This window comes from Beta vulgaris, chromosome 5, assembly GCF_026745355.1.
Source record: "Beta vulgaris subsp. vulgaris cultivar EL10 chromosome 5, EL10.2, whole genome shotgun sequence".
NCBI classification, from domain to species: Eukaryota; Viridiplantae; Streptophyta; class Magnoliopsida; order Caryophyllales; family Amaranthaceae; genus Beta; species Beta vulgaris.
In genome coordinates this window covers 19247751-19265117 of record NC_079206.1, presented here as the reverse complement: position 1 = coordinate 19265117, position 17367 = coordinate 19247751, and the positions used below count along the sequence as shown (strand labels likewise).

The window sequence follows — 17367 nt, the reverse complement described above, 5'->3', positions numbered from 1 at the left end:
GCTTCTCCAAGGTCCTTCATAGAGAAACAACTTTTTAACCATTCCTTGACTGACTCAAGCATTGGTATGTCGTTTCCCATGATTAGTATGTCATCTACATACAGAACCAAGAAGACTAAGCTGCTCCCACTAAACTTCTTGTAAACACAAGACTCTTCTTCGCTTTTGATGAAACCAAATGTTTGATTGCCTCATCAAACCGAAGATTCCAGCTCCGAGATGCCTGCTTCAATCCATAAATGGATCTCTGAAGCTTGCAAACCCTTTTAGGATTTTCTGGATCTTCAAAACCTTCAGGTTGTGTCATGTACACATCCTCATTCAAGAACCCATTCAAGAATGCGGTTTTGACATCCATCTGCCAAATTTCGTAATCGAAAAATGCAGCAATCGCTAAAAGTATCCGAATTGATTTCTGCAGAAAAAGGTCTCATCATAGTCTATACCATGAACTTGTCTGAATCCTTTTGCAACCAGTCTTGCTTTGTAGACATAGACATTTCCATCTTTGTCTGTTTTCAATTTGAACACCCACTTGCATCCAATAGGGTTAACCCCAGCAGGCAAGTCAACTAGTGTCCAAACTTTATTCTCAGACATGGAGTCTAACTCGGATTTCATGGCCTCAAGCCATTTCTCAGAGTCTGGGCTCGTCAAAGCTTGTTTGTAGGTAGTAGGTTCTGAATTTTCCAAAATCATAATTTCAGAATTCTCAGTCATTAGGAAATCAACCAACCTTTTGTTTGGAATCCTTGGTCTACTAGACCTACGCGGGGTCTGAGCATCAAGAGAAACGTTCTCTTCAACAGTTTGAAGATTTTCGCTTGATTCAACTTCGAATGGGACGGTAGGAGGTTCATGCGTTGAATACGTTATCTCCTCAACATGACTTTCGTCTTGTTGGGCCGTCTCTGACATGGTGTGAGCCACGTCCAGTTGTTGCTCATCTCGAATTTCTTCGAGTGTTATTTTACTCCCACTTGTCTTTCTAGAAACAAATTCCTTTTCAAGAAAGACACCATCACGAGCAACAAACACTTTGTTCTCTTGACGGTTATAGAAGTAATAACCCCTTGTCTCTTTTGGATACCCCACAAAGAGACATTTATCTGACTTGGGTGCGAGTTTGTCTGATAGTAACCGCTTTACATAGACCTCGCATCCCCAGATTTTAAGAAAAGACAAGTTTGGAGGTTTTCCATTCCATAACTCATATGGAGTCTTTTCTACAGCCTTTGACGGGCTCCTATTTAGTGTGTGTGTGCAGCAGTTTCGAGAGCGTATCCCCAAAAAGAAATCGTAAGATCAGCAAGACTCATCATAGATCGAACCATATCTAGTAATGTTCGATTCCTCCTTTCAGATACACCATTTAACTGTGGTGTTCCTGGTGGAGTTAATTGTGAAAGAATTCCACAATCCTTTAGATGATCATCAAACTCTTGGCTCAAATATTCACCACCACGATCGATCGTAGTGCTTTTATTGTCTTACCAAGTTGATTCTGTACTTCATTTTGGAACTCTTTGAATCTATCAAAAGATTCCGACTTATGTTTCATCAAGTAAATATAGCCATATCTACTCAAATCATCAGTGAAGGTGATGAAGTAATTAAACCCTCCCCTTGCCTTTGTGCTCATAGGACCACATACATCTGTATGTATGAGTCCTAAAAGATCGCTGGCCCTTTCACCTTTTCCAGTAAATGGTGATTTTGTCATCTTACCCATTAAGCATGATTCACATACATCAAATGATTCGAAATCAAATGATGGAATTATACCGTCCTTTTGTAACTTGTGAATGCGCTTTTGGTTTATATGACCCATTCGGCAATGCCAAATATAGGTTAGGTTAGAATCATTTGATTTCTTTTTCTTGCTATCTATGTTATAGACTTGTAATGATTTATCAAGCACATATAAACCATTTATCAAATTAGCTCTGGCATAGAACATATTATTTAAGAAATGGAACAACATTTGTTCTTTATTTCAAAGCAAAAACCTTCAGAATCCAAAACTGAAACCGAAATTATGTTCTTAGTTATTGTAGGAACGAAATAACAATTATTTAATTCTAAAATAAGCCCAGATGGCAAGTGTAGACTATAGCTCCCGACGGCAAGTGCAGCAACTCGTGCTCCATTTCCAACGCGTAGCTCTACCTCGCCTTTTGCCACTTCCTACTTCTTTTTAGTCCCTGCACATCATTAACTATGTGAGAACCACAACCGGTATCAAATACCCATAAAGAAGTAGAAGTCAAATTGATTTCTATAACATATATACCTGAAGTAGAAGCCCCAGACTTCTTTATTTCCTCCAAGTATATCGGGCAGTTCCTTTCCAGTGTCCAATCTTGTGACAGTGGAAGCACTTGCTTTCCGCAGCAACCTTGGGCTTGGCGGTTGGCTTAGGTTTTTCAGCGACAGTGGCAACTTGCTTGCCTTTGTCCTTCTTTCCTGCCCATTTCTTTTTGAAACCCTTTCCCTTTTGAACCAACAGAACCTCTTTCTTTGATTCAACCTTAGGGATGTTCCTTTCAGCATTGACCAACAATCCATGCAGCTCTTGCAAAGTCTTTTCAGACTCATTCATATTGTAGGTCATTCTGAACTGATTAAAACTTTCAGTTAGTGAGTGGAGAATGATGTCAGTAGCCAACTCGAGCCTATAAGGGAACCCAAGTCTTTCCATGTTTTCGAAAAGACCCATCATTTCGAACACATGGGGGCCAACAGCTTGACCCGGCTTCAAGTGACATTCAAGGATCTCCCTGTTAGTCTCATACCGCTCAACTCGGGCCTGAGTTTTAAACATGGCCCGTAGCTCTTGCATGATCGTGTAGGCATCCTTGGTTTCGAACCTCTTTTGGAGGTTCGGCTCCATGGCTGCCACCATCAAACAAGTGATTGGTATAGACTTATCACTAGCCTGTTTTGCACGACGTTTTTCAGCGTTAGTTGATTCATCAGTTATTACAGGAAGCGGGGTATCTAAGACGTCCTCTCGACCCTCAAACCTCAGAACGGGTCTTAAGGTCCTTTCCCAATTAAGGAAATTTTCACCATTCAGTCTGTCCTTTTCCAGAAAAGGACGAATGTTGAAACCAGAGTTGTTGTTGTTGGTATTAGACATGATATCTACACACAGAAAAATAAGGCAAAGTTCAATTTTATGTTTTTAAAGCAACCTAAAACATGTAAAAGGTTTCTAGGTTGACCACCTATTCTTTCAACATGTAACACTAAGCAGACGGAGGCCTTATCTTAACGTTACATTATCAAGGTAAGTAAACTCTTTTACTAATTATAACATTTTATAACTCTTGTTTAGATGGATAAACATCGCATGTTTAACTATCTCTTGCTTCAAAATTCAAAACGCTTTTGATAATTTTGTTAAGGACAACCAAACTAAGTTGTAAAATTCACAATTTTACCTTATCAGGCCCGGTCCTGATCTTTTTGGGGCCCTAGGCAAAATGATAGATTGGGACCCCTTTAAAAATACAAATTAATAAAACAAAATAAAAATTTGATAGTAATTCTATGAAATAAATACGTTGTTCAAGCGAATGCAAATTGGCAAATAAATTTATATTAAAAAATTGTTCAAGCAACTCATATGCCATCATCTAATACATGATAGTAGGAATTGGTTGTTCTTCATCAATGTCAATATCAACATTTGGCAAATTAGGCTCATTTAGAACATCAAATAGGCTCATTTTGAACATCTATAGGCTCATTAGGAACATTTTCATTATTGTTATTTACTCCATCATGTAAATTTTCATTTGGTTGATTTAAATTTTCATGAACTACATTTCTAAGAACAAATCTGTCAATAACACCTTGCTGTGATTTTATTAACTCTTCAGCAATTTTTCTTTTTTTCCTTTTTTCACTTCCTGATAAATGTTTTTTAGGCAACATTGTAATTTGCAAATAAAATAAATAAAACACATAAATTAACAATCAATTTGACATAATTGAGAATACTAAAGACAAGAGAAAGGAACAACAACACCTTGAAACCACCGGAAAGCGGCAGCCGCGGCACGGCAGGGCGGCAGCGGGGCAGCAACACGAACAAGGGCCAAAGCTGCCGCAGGACAGCAAGCAGGTGGTGCCAGACAGTAGGCCGCAACTCGCAAGCGACAGTAGACAGATATACCGAAGACTACGATGGACGATGGTATCCGGGCTCCGGCAGGCGGAAATCCGGACAGACACAACCACCGACGGACGGAATTCGAACTTAAACTCAGTCAAATCAGAACTTAAACTCAGCCAAAATTCCCCAAAACCTTACTCATATTTTTAATTTCATAAAATCTTAATAATCTCACTTGATTGAGACTAAATTGTATGAGTATTGCATTATAGAAATCCAATTCTTCTCTATTTAAATTGTAGAAAAAAATTCCCGTTGCCATATTTAAGGAAAATTTAACAGCTAATTTTTGGGGAAAAATGAAAAATTTCAATGAGTTTAATGGAGGTTAGAGAAAATTTTGGAAATTAAAAGAAGAATTTAATGGATCTTGGGAAGAGAAAGAGAGAAGGAGTGAAGAAGCAGTAGAATGGAATATGGAACTACGGAAGGAATTTGAAGAGTTTCTTTGTTTCAACTTTCAATGTTGAAGGTTTGATTTTTTTAGTTTGTTTCAGAAGCAGTAGAATTGTACGCGTGATTCACTACTCACTAGGGTCATTAATTAGTTTTTTTTTTTAATTTTTAGGATTGGGCCCCCCTAGTCTTGGGCCCTTGTCCCTTTCCCCTCCAAACAATACTCAGGGCCGGGCCTGTACCTTATATCCCAAAATTAATGATAACACCCTGCGGAGGCATGACCTATTACTATTAATTAAGGGTTTGATAAGTACTTTATGTTTGGAAAAGCAAACCTTAATATTTACGGGGCCTAAGTTCATTATGTTGTTATGAATTAGTGAACTCTAGCGCATCAAAACAACATACAATAAACTTATAAGCATTTTAAAATAATAAAATGCGAAAATAAAATGATCTAGTATGGCCCCTAATCCTAAGAACTAACATCAACGGCTCCTTCTTGGACTCTTCATGGATCTCCATCCACTTTTCCATGGGCCTTCTCTTGATGAGCTCTTCTTTGGATTACATAAGTATCAAAAATAATTTAAATAATAACTAAATTAAATAAATTACAAAAATACTTAACGATACGCAGATCGTATTTAAAATTACAAGAATACATAACGATACGCAGATCGTATTTTCTATCTTAATTTGGGCCATACTAATACATAGCAAATATATCATAATATAAAAGCCACATAATAATATCATATATTATACTTGCCAATCAATTAAAATATCAAATATTCTTAATTAAAGCAAGAAGAAATTTTAAGTAATATCTAATCACCTAAAGATTCTATCCCTTAAAACTAGCCTAATTAATTTTAATTAGATTAAAAAATCAGATTATGGATTGAAATTTATGACCAAGTCAATAGTTAACATAATTGAAATTACTTATCTTTCTCAAAATTCTGTTTTCAAAATTAAAGCTTCCAAAATAAAATAAAAAAAAATCTGCTGCTGCTGCCTTGATGTTTAGGCACGTTTTCCTTAAAAATTTTTTTTTTTTTTAAACTGAAGAACGGTGAACTTAGTTCACGTTATTAGCCAAACGACGCAACACCCAGCGACTACCGGCGACCTTCAGGCACCCTCACTAGCGACCTTCAGGCCACCTCACCGGCGACTCGCCGTTCTTTCGCGAACCGACCCAGACGCCGGCATCCAGCAACTGTAGCGAGCAGCACTGCTTCGCACGTCAAACGTGCGTCGTGCTGCCGCCACGACCCCTATCCGACGCGACTGCTGGTCGCCGGCAGACCACATACACCGGAGCAGCCACTGCTCCTGTTCTTTCTTCCTTCAATTTTCTGTTTTTCAAATCTTTTTCTTTTCTTTTCTTGAAGGATATTAAAATACAACCTTTTGTAAATTTAATTAGGTGATCTTGATTAAATTAACATAACTCTTTATGCTTAATACAGAAAATTAAATTTAAAATCTCTATTTTAATTAATTTTCAGATTATTCATATAATTAATCACTAATTCATACAAAACACCTTTTATATGAATTTATTTTCATACATAAACGATTTTAAACATGAAAATTAGATTAATGACATGAATTTATTTTTCGAAATTTAGGTATTTAAAATCAGATTTTAAAATTTCGAATATAGGGTTTTTAGGGTGAATTTTCGGCTAATATAGATTGAGAAAACAAGTTATTAAAACTCTTTTTAATCTATTAGTTATTCAATCCATAATTTAATTCCTTCCCTTAATCAAATTAAAATTAATCATACATAAACTAAACTTTATGGCCAAAAATCTATATGCAAGAGGCTAAAACTGATACCACTGTAGGAATCTATAAGTACTATAAAGCGGAATTTCATGAATCAAATTCATAAGCACTTAAAATAGGATCACATGCATATACAATTAAGGATCACATACAAGTTTAGAAATAACCTTTGTAGCGTGATTTCCACAAAGCTTGAATAACCCGGATTGAGAATCTCAGATGTGATTCCTCTACTTAGTCCACCAACCCAGATCAACACTCCACCAATGCTAGTTGGAAAGGAAGAAAACTTCTTCTTTGTTTTTGGAGTATCACGTGACTTTGGAAGAGAGAGAATAGGAGAGAGAAAATAATAAGAGACAACTGATGTATTTTCTTTTCTGCCTAACCCCATATATATAGATATATTTAGGTCAAAATTCTCTCCTTTTCCCCTCTCTTGGCCGGCCACCCTAGGGCCCTCTTGGGCTCTAGGTTTCTTTTGTTGATCCAAGTTTAATGTGTGACCTTGTAGGATCCGTTACATTGGGCTTCGGGTTTATTTATTTACTAATCCGAAGTTCTATAGCTTTCTCTAGCAAGACGTATAGACGACCCAATATAACGAACTTATTATCTCTATAATACGATCCATTATATATTAGTAATTGCATTTAAGTCGAGGACATAAATCCAAAAACTCCATTATGGAAACAAGCCATGCTTGACGAGCTCACGACTCTTCATGAACTTGGTACATTGGAATTAAGTTCCCCCACGACCAAGTTATACTGTCATAAAATGCAAATGGGTGTTTCGGGTTAAATACTATCGAAGTGGAAGTACAGAGCACTATCATGCTCGATTGGTTGCCAAGGACTTTCAACAACATCCTGGCGTGGGCTAGACAGAGACTTCCAGTCCCGTAGAAAATCGGCAACTATTTGCATACTTCCAAGTCTAGTTATGACCAATGTGTTGCTTCTTCAATGACTCGACATTAACAATAATGCCTTTCTTAACGACACACTAGATGAAAAAGTGTACATGACTCAACCATCAGGTTTTTCGAGTGCTTCTTATCCTAATAATGTGTACAAACTCAAGAAAGCAATTTTTGGCCTTAAACAACTTCCTCATCTTTGGTATACAGAGCTTGATTCATTTTTTGATTGGATCGGGTTGCAAGCGCTCAATAGCCGATAACTCTTTATTTTTTCACCATCATGATTTTTTGATTATTTATGTTGATGATATTGTAATCACATGCCCTTACTCGCATGCCCTTGAGAAGCTTATTTTACTCTTGCTCAAAGTTTTACCTTAATGGACCTTGGCCCACTATCTTATTTCTTAATTCTTAGGGATGAAAGTTATTCAGCTTTTTGTAAGCTAAAGGAAACATATTCTTGATCTACTTGAATGTACAAACATGATGAATGGCAAACCAGGTCCAACAACCATGATAGTATATGCATCCTTCTCTCTTCATAAAGGTGAGCCTATTGACAATCCCACGGATTAAAGGGCTGCTATTATTGGTGGTCTACAATACCTCACTCTCACTGGTATCGATGTTGCCTATGTGGTGAATAAACTGTCCTAGTATATGCACAAGCCTATAAGTGTTCATTGGACAGCTATCAAGAGGATCCTTCATTACTTTGTTGGTTCCTTGGATAAAAATTTATCAAGCTTCTCCACTTGCTCTTCATGCTTTCTCAGATGCTGATTGGGCGAGAAACAAGGACGACTACAAGTCCACCACGAGTCAAGCTGTTTTCCTCAGGCATAATCCAATCACTTGGAGTTCGAAAAAACAATGGTTTTTATCTTAATTCTCTCAGAGGCAAAATATAAGGCCATTGCTTTCACTGCTTCTGAACTCTTATGGCTATGAAATTTAGTGTCAAAAATGTTAGATTAGCTCATATTCCAGTTATTTGTTGTGAAAATCTTGGTGCTACTTACTTTAGGGTTTTGCTAAACGTCCTAAAATTTGCTAGTAACGCTCTAAATACGGTATTTTTATACCGTATTTACATACTTGTATTTCTTTCTCTCTCCTCCCCTTGACTCACTCCCTAATATTTTCATATCTTCTCCCCTTCTTGATTCACTTTCCCTCCCAACTTCTTCCACTCACCACAAGACACCAGCGCCGCCGCAAAACCACCGCCACACCACCACTGCTGGACCACCACTGCACCACCACCGTCGCACTACTACCCCCGCCACACCACCAATGCGTACCCCCATCATCACGCCCTCTCTCTGTTTTTTTTCCTATTTACAGTGAATTTAAAAAAAAAAATTAAGAGAGGCGTCCACCATGGACGCCCCACCATCGGTGGAGGCTCCCATGGCAGGCGTTCCACCACATGGTGAGACACCTGCCATGGACGCCTTAATTTTTTTAAAACAAAATTAAAAAAAAGGGAGGCGTCCACCATGGACGCCCCACCACCGGTGGAGACACCCATGGCAGGCGCCTCACCATGTGGTGGAGCGCCGGCCATGGGTGCCTCCCTTTTTTTTAAAAAAAATTCAAAAAAATGAAGAAAAAACAGGAGAGAAGAAGGGGGTGGTGGTGCCATGGTGGTGTGCCGCCTAAGTCACTGCCGCCGTGCAAAGCCGGAGTTCTCCTTGCCATAATCCTTCTCGCTGGAATTCGTGTTGCCGGAGTTCTCGTCGGCGGAGATCTCGATTAAAAATCCTTATGGGAAGGTGAAGAGAGTGAAAGAGAGTGGGAGAGTGGTGATGAGAGTGAAGGAGAGTGAGAGTGGAGAGTGAAAGTATTATAATACACAAATACATATATATGTATTCATACAGGGCGTTAGTAGGATATTTTAGGGCGGCGTTTAGCAAACGAGTTACTTAAGTGCTAATCTTGTTTTCACTCTAAAATGAAGCACTTAGTACTAGCCTTTGACTTCATCCAAGAGCAAGTCCAACATAGTAATTTAAGGGTCACCCATGTTCCAACTGATCAACTAGTTGACGCTCTTAGCCTCTTACAAAGACCATCATCTGATACGCTTATGTCCAAGATTGGTCTTACCTCCCGACGTCTAACTTGAAGATGCATATAAAGGAAAAATGATAATGGTCATATTTTATCATCTTTTCCTATTATCCACTATCCTAATTTGGGATTATCTACTATCATCTTTTAGTGTATATTATTCTTCTATTTTAGTGAAGATATTATTCTTGTAATCTTTCCTTTTTGTAAAGTTTATGTTTAACTAAGTTTAAGAAGATGATTGATCTCATTCTGTATTTTAGCTCGTCTTGCAAGGGACGGTCTAAAACTAGGCGCAGCTCAAAAGGCCCAAAACACCTAAAACCCACTCCATGAACCCAAACAATTCAACAGAATACTGAAACCCAAATATAATCCCCACAATATTCAAAACGCGAGGAATTATATGCGTTACACCTGACAGTTACCTCTCAATTCTCGCTTCTCTCTCCCGAACAAAGACGCTGAAATTCAAGAATTTCAACCGAAAAAATTCAAAAATCGAGGGAAAACAAGCAAATTTCTTTTTTTATTTTATTTTATTTTAGTAAGCAAGTAAGTATATATATTGATTTCTTCATCACACCAGATTACAACCAAACCAATACACATACAAAAGATGAGCACGCCTATACATCAACTGAACTTATAAGTTCATAAACCAGACAAAATCCTGCCTTGCAATCTTCTTAGGAATCACTGTTCTAATTCTCTCCTTTACAATCCTTTTGAGCATATCTATCAACAAATGGGGTATTGTTATATACAAATTCCAATATGCGTCATTACTACTCATCCATATACTGTAAACTAAGGAAGAAATACCAGCATTCCATACAACACGCTTAAACTTGGACTTCTTGCTTCTTGTAATCCAAGCTATTAATCTGTTAAGGTTGGTTGTGATAACATTAATGCCCAACCATCTCTTCAACTCTTTGAGGCAGAGCATACCATAAACACACTCAAAGAATAGGTGTGTATGAGTTTCACTTCCTTGAGAACATATAAGACAAGAATCTGAGAGACTAACACCAATTCTTGCTAATCTCTCTGTTGTCTGTAATCTTTGCTGAACTGCCAACCAATTGATGAATCTATGTCTTGGAGTACTTAATCTATTCCAGACCATAGGACTCCAGTAGACCTGCAGGAGGTCTCCCACCAGGACATCATAAATCTCTCCAACTTTGTACCGATTCAAAGAATAGAAATCTACTTTGGAGTAATGCCTTTTTATGTGATTCCTCATTTCACAGATTTTGTTCCAGTACTAGCTAGCTCCAGTGCTTAGACTATACTCCCACCAATCATCAGACTTGATATACACAACATGGACCCATTTCACCCATAGGTTATCTTGTTTGGTAGCCACAGCCCAAACATATTTACCCATACAAGCCATGTTCCATTTGATAACATTTCTGAATCCCAGCCCACCTGCCTTTTTATCCATACAAAGCTGCTCCCATGCTACATTGCCAGGCTTAATACTGTATGAATTGCCACTCCAAATGAATGCCCTACAAATCTTCTACTCTTGGGCAGCACATATGTTTGAGCCCAATACATAGGTAAACTTATTAGCAATGTGTTAACCAATAAAGTTCTAGCAGTGTAGGAGAGATTTCTAGAACTCCACATCCTAATTCTTGCAACCATTTTTTCTACTAGCCCATCACATTGAGCTACTGAAATTCTGTGAGAGGAAATTGGCACTCCTAAGTATGTAATGGAAGATTGCTTCTGGCCAACCCTGATACATCAACGACTCTCTGCACTTCATTCTCCTTCATCCCACAACAATACAAGGATGACTTAGCCACATTTGCTTGCAAGCCTGATGAATCAGATAAGAGATTTAAGGCTTGTTACAAAAGGTAAACTTAAGGAAGTTCACCTTTGCAACAAAGAATTAGATCATCTGCAAAGCAAAGATGATTGAGCTTCATTGCTTTACATTTGGAGTAAAAGTAAAACTGTGGCATCTTACTTACACACTTCAGCACTCTAGACAAGTATTCCACTACAACAAAATGCTTTATTTACGACCAAAAATTACGACCACATGCGTTTCTGGTCGTAAATAATGAGCAATAACGACCAGATCTGCTAACTGGTCGTAAATAGAATAAATTATCTACGACGAGGCGGAATTCTAGTCGTAAAAGCTAATACCTTGTCGCAAAGAAATGAACAATTACAACCACACGGATTTCTCGTCGTAAATAATAAGAAATAACAACCAGATTTGTTAAGTCGTCGTAATTATAACAAATTATTTGCGACGAGACGTAAATCTCGTCGTAAAAACAGAGAAACTTGAAAATTCGCTGAAAAACTTAAGCGGGATTTTTCCTGGGTTATACTTCAATTTTTCTATTTCTCTTATTCTCAAATTCATCTATTCTCGTACTACTATTCTTTTTTTTTTTTCACCCAAAACAAAAGCTACCTTAGCTTTCTCTCTCCATCTTCACTCCCTATATTTTCACTTTATCCCTAATGTTCATCATCTTTCTCTCTCTTCTCATTCCTCTTCAATGTTCGTAGCATATTTCTTTGAAACCCAAAAATTTTGCCCAAATTTTCTACGCCTTTTTTTTTCGTATCTCATTCGATTTTTTCTTCGAAAATTTCTTTTTTTTCTGGAATTTTGTGGGTTTGAATTGAAATTCGGACCCCTTATTTTTGGAATTCTTATTATGAATCTCAATGTTTTTAGTCGCAATTCGAAATTTTCAGGTTGAATCTCAAAGTTTCAAAACAAAAAAATTCGATTTTTGGGTTTGAAACTCAAGATTTGAAGATGTTGGTGTTCTTCCTTCAACAACGGCGATTTCCCTTTCAATCTTGTTTCACTTTGTTGTAAGTACTCCTTTCTCACTATTTTAATTTGGAGCGAATAATTGTTTTTTTTTTTTCAATTTTTTCATTTCTGGGTATTTTTTGTTTAAGTTTTTCGTTTCATTTTTTTTCATTTATGGGTAATTTTTGTTCGATTTCCTAATTCGGGTGAATTTTCGTTCGTTTTGGGTACAAATTTGTTCAATTTTTGGGTTTTTTGGGTCTGTTCTGGTTCTATTTTTGGGTCGATTTGTGAGTCGATTTTGGGAGATTGTGTGGGTCGATTTTGGGGTCGATTTGTGGGCTGATTTTGGGAGATTTGGGTCAATTTGTGGGTGATTTTTTTGTCATTTTTTTGGTGGATGGTGTGGTTTCTGGGAGATTTTGCTATCTTCCAAATTTTGTTTTTTTTTTCAGATTTTGTTGTCCTAACTTTTCCTTTATTTTAATTTGCAGATGAAGATGATAATGAAGTCGGAGACGAAGTTTGAACGATGAAGATGCTGATGATGAAAGCGAAGATGAGTGATGATGAGTGATGGAGATGCTGATGAACGATGATGATTGATGTTATTTTTTTTTGTAATTATTTACATATTATTAATAAATTTTTTTTATTCTTTTTTTTTTTGTAATTATTTACCTATAATTAATAAAATTCAATTTTTTTATTAATTGGTAAAGTTGTGTAAGGATCTTTGTATATAGACTAAGTAAATGATTAAGGGATTTCCCTAATATATGGTCTCCTACAAATATTTGATGGTTTAAGTGTGAATTTTGGGTTTGAATTAAAAGGATTTGCCTTATTTTGACACAATAAAAGCAACAAGAAATCAAGTATTAAATCATCAATTTTTTTTTTAAAAACAATATTTACGACTAGAAATCTCGTAGTAAATCATCAATTTTTTTTTTTTAAAAAAACAATATTTACGACCACAAATCTGGTCGTAGATGATACCAATTGCGACGAGAAATAATCTGGTCGTAAAAGAGCAATTACGATGAGCCACTTAAACCGGTTGTAATATTATTTGCGACGAAGCCTTTTACGACGACTGACGATCATACGCGTTTCTCGTCGTAAAAGGATTTTAACAACGAGAAGTGAGCCTTTTACGACGAGAAATCCGGTCGTAAATAATAGTTTTTCTTGTAGTGTTCCATGCACACAACAAATAGCAGGGGAGACATTGGGTCTCCCTGCCTTAGCCCTCTTGCTGACCTGAAGAATCCTTGTATACTACCATTGATCATGATTGAAAACATGGGTGTGGTTACACACTCCATAACTAGTTCAATGAAATGACCAGGAAATCCTAGATGTTCCAGCATTTCAGATAAGAATTTCCAATCTACATTATTATATGCTTTCTATAAATCCAACTTGATCATGCAACTTGGACTAGCATTCTTTCTTCCATAAGCTTTCACCATATCTTGCACAACCATTACATTATGCACAATGTATCTATTCTGAATAAATCCACCTTGATTTTATGCAATTATATCAGGTAACACATTCCTCAACCTTCCACAAATAACCTTTGTGATGCACTTATATATGGTATTGCAGCATGAGATGGGTCTAAAGTCACTCACTACGCTTGGCCACCAAATCACAGTAATCACAGTAGTATTGAGCTCCTTTCGCATCTTCCTTCCCTTGAGCATATCTAGTATTGCCTCAATAACATCATGACATATGACATCCCAAGCATCTCTAAAAACGTGGCCACCAAATCCATCAGGACTTGGAGCTTTGTTTCCAGGTATAGAAAATAAAGCTCTTTTGACTTCTTCTGTAGTGTATGGAGCTAGTAGAATTCTCTTGTGATCTTCTGACAACATTGGGCCATTTTGAACAATCTGTGCAATGACCCTCTTCCTATCCCTTTGAGTGGTGCACAACAGCTGCTGGTAATAAGCTAGGAAAGCTTTAGTGACCTCCTCAGGTCGAACTTTCTAATTCCCATTCATGTCTTTTATTGCATAGAAATTGGTATGAATCTTCGTTCCTAGCCTTTATACTCTTGTGAAATAAAGCAGTATTTTCATCCCCATCAGCTACCCAGCTTAGTTTAGATTTCTGCTGAAGAAACTCTAAATAAGCTTTATGTTTCAATTTGTACTCTTTTACATCCTCAATTTCAGCATCTGTAATATTCTGATCAATAGGATTGCTATGCATCATAGCCTGTGCAGCAAGCATGTCTTGATAAGCCTTGACTTCAGCTTCCTGAATATCATTAAATCCCTTTTTATTCAGGTCCTGCATTTCCTTCTTAATCAACTTCATCTTTTTGCAGACAACATATATTTTTTATCCCTCAATGTGAGTGTTCCAACATCTACTCACTCTTGCATTAAACTCAGTGGAAAGCCTCCACATTGTGTAATACTTGAATGGCTCTTTTCCTTCATTGTGTCTGGGATAAACAGAAAGAAGTGCAGGAGAGTGATCATATTCCTCTTCTTGCATAAAACAGCCCTCTGCACTTTCATATGCACCTATCCATGCTTCATTTGCCATGATTCTATCCAGTTGAGAAAAAACTCTTGCATTGTCTTGCTGCTTACTATTCCAGGTGAATAAACTGAACTTCTCACATCATCTAACCCACAATCTATCATACATCTATTAATAGGTTCCATTTCACCACTTCTAACTAGTGCACCAATTCTCTTATCCACATGCCTAACACAATTCAGAGCCCCCATAATAATCCAAGGCTCCTTAGTATTGATATCCCTCAAACCTGCCCACAGAGACTCTCTTCTTGCACTCTCATTATAGGCATAGATGAAAGTGCAAAAGAAACTTGTTCTGCCACTAATAGGTTGCACATAGCAATGGATAAACTGATCAGTACTATGTAGAAAATTTGCAGAAAACACACCACGCTTCCAGGCTAACATAACTCTTCCTCCTGGGTGATAGCCAATATTGGAAGTGAAGCACCATGATTTAAACACATTTTGATAAAGGCTGCCAAGATGACATGATTGGTTTCCAAGAGACCAACAAGTCCAATACTATGCTTCTGAATGAACCTCAGTACACTCTTCTGCTTCCTTGGACTATTGACCCCTCAGATATTCCAACTAAGAATCCTATCCATTACTGTTGAAAGGGTCCCTCCCCCTTCCCTTGTCTTTTCTTTGATCACTATCACCACTGATTTGTGCCTCCCCTTCATCAAGCAGCTGAAAGTGATTATCTATGCTTGTCTATTTTGTCTGTGATACCCTAACCTTGATTGGCCTTAAAGCCCTTTGAAATCCATCTGGATCAACTTCTATGCCTTTAGGTACAGATTCAGTCACACCTACATCTTCATGCCAATTATCTTTCTGTATTGGTGCTTTAGCCCTCTATACTTGTTTCTTCTTAGCTCTATAATTCTCTGTTTCATGACCTACACAATGACATACCTCACATGTCACTGGTTTCCATTCATACTTCACCTCTACTTCCATTTTATCTCCATATTCGTTCACAAAAACAGCTTGATCAATAAATTTCTCTGATAAAGAAACTTTAACAAGGACTCTTGCAAATTGGATTTTATCTTGTTTTTTAGTCGCTTCATCTCTCTGTATTGGCTTACCAATCTGCTCAACAATTTTGAATAACGCCTTTTCCCCCCAATATTTAATATTCAATTTCAATTGAATCCACACAGGCACTGATCTAAGATCCTCTTTCATGAAATCCATATCAGCCACCCATGGTTTCAAAATTAGAGGTTTATTATCAAAGAAGAAGTGTCCTGATAATACCTTATCACGATTTTCCATGGTAGAAAATCGCACTATGAAAACTCCTTTGTGAATCATCGCAACCTTGTCAACTTTTAGATTCTTCCAAATTCGATGAAAAAATCCTTCCATGACATGAATTGGAGGATTCGCTGCCATTACATAACACACAATTGCAGAATTCCAGAATTCTACTTCCTCTTTAATATCCTCAAAATCAAATTGAACTACTTCTTTCTCCACAAAGTTCTTTTCACCAGATTGCGCAATTAAGTCATCATGATCAACTACATTCTCAATTTCTTGAAAAATTGGATGAGATCTCGAGATTACCTCCATATGCGATGATTTCTGATGAGACACTGCACTTGAATGTCAATGAATTGAATCTAACCAGTCATTGAAAGTGTGTCGAATATCCGATTGCTGCTGTAGCTGCTGAATTGAAGTTTTAGGAGTAAAAACTTCACCAATTCCATCACCAAATTACAAAGCTTCTATACCAATTAACTCATCCAATGATCGAGTTTTGAGCACTTGAGAATCCGACGGACCTCTAGGCTTCACAACATTCTTCCCTCCACCTCCAGATTTCCTGGCCATGGCTACGGTGCACAATAGCAGTGTGCACCGAGAGAAAATTTGGAGGGAAAAAATGTTCTTTTCCTAGAGAGAGAAACTCTCACTTCTAAACGAGCAAATTTCATACAGAAAATCATTACACCAACTTAGGTATGTGATTTCAAATCTTATTTTCTTAAAGATTTGGTTCGTTAAAATGTAAATTTCTACTAATTTGACGAATTTTTTTCATCAGCAATTTTTTATATCTTTGTGCCTAGAATTAATCTGGTGTCGACACTTTCAACAAATTTGGTAATCAATAGCGAAATATGGCAAGACACAAGCAAAAATCGCCAACAGATGAAGGTATTGAGAACGTTTCTACTCAATTTAAGTACAAAATTCAGTATTAGGTTTTGAATTTGGCATATACTTTCAAAATTTAGTTATGCATGTGTTATTTAGAGCACTCAAAACAACAATTTAGAACACATCTCATGAATTTCAGTATAAATTTCAATATTAGGTTTTGAATTTGGTTTATATGAAATTGATGTAGGTTTTGAATGTTTGAGATGATTTCTATCTGTTGTTGTTTATAGAAAATGAATATTTGAGTCCTAAAATTGAACTAATTATATAAATATGTAATTTTGGTTTGAATATTCTAAGAACATTCATTTTCTACATCATTGAATTTAGTGACCAATATACTTGTATAAGTAACCAGTTTTAGTCATTTGGTATTAGGCTAAATAATCTTGAAGTTCATGCAAAAAGACCCTAAATGATCATGTAT

At 36.9% G+C, this 17367-nt stretch overlaps 1 protein-coding gene across 1 annotated transcript; it reads right to left on the bottom strand.

Annotated features, from left to right (window-relative positions):
- Positions 1 to 15473: 15473 nt before the first annotated feature.
- Positions 15474 to 16607, bottom strand: LOC125497846 (uncharacterized). The gene is made up of 3 exons (XM_048645546.1): positions 16508 to 16607; positions 15678 to 16366; positions 15474 to 15596 (listed from the first exon to the last, which is right to left on the bottom strand). The coding sequence occupies exons 1-3, from the start codon at positions 16605 to 16607 to the stop codon at positions 15474 to 15476; spliced, it is 912 nt and encodes a 303-aa protein (XP_048501503.1).
- Between the last annotated feature and the right edge of the window lie 760 nt (positions 16608 to 17367).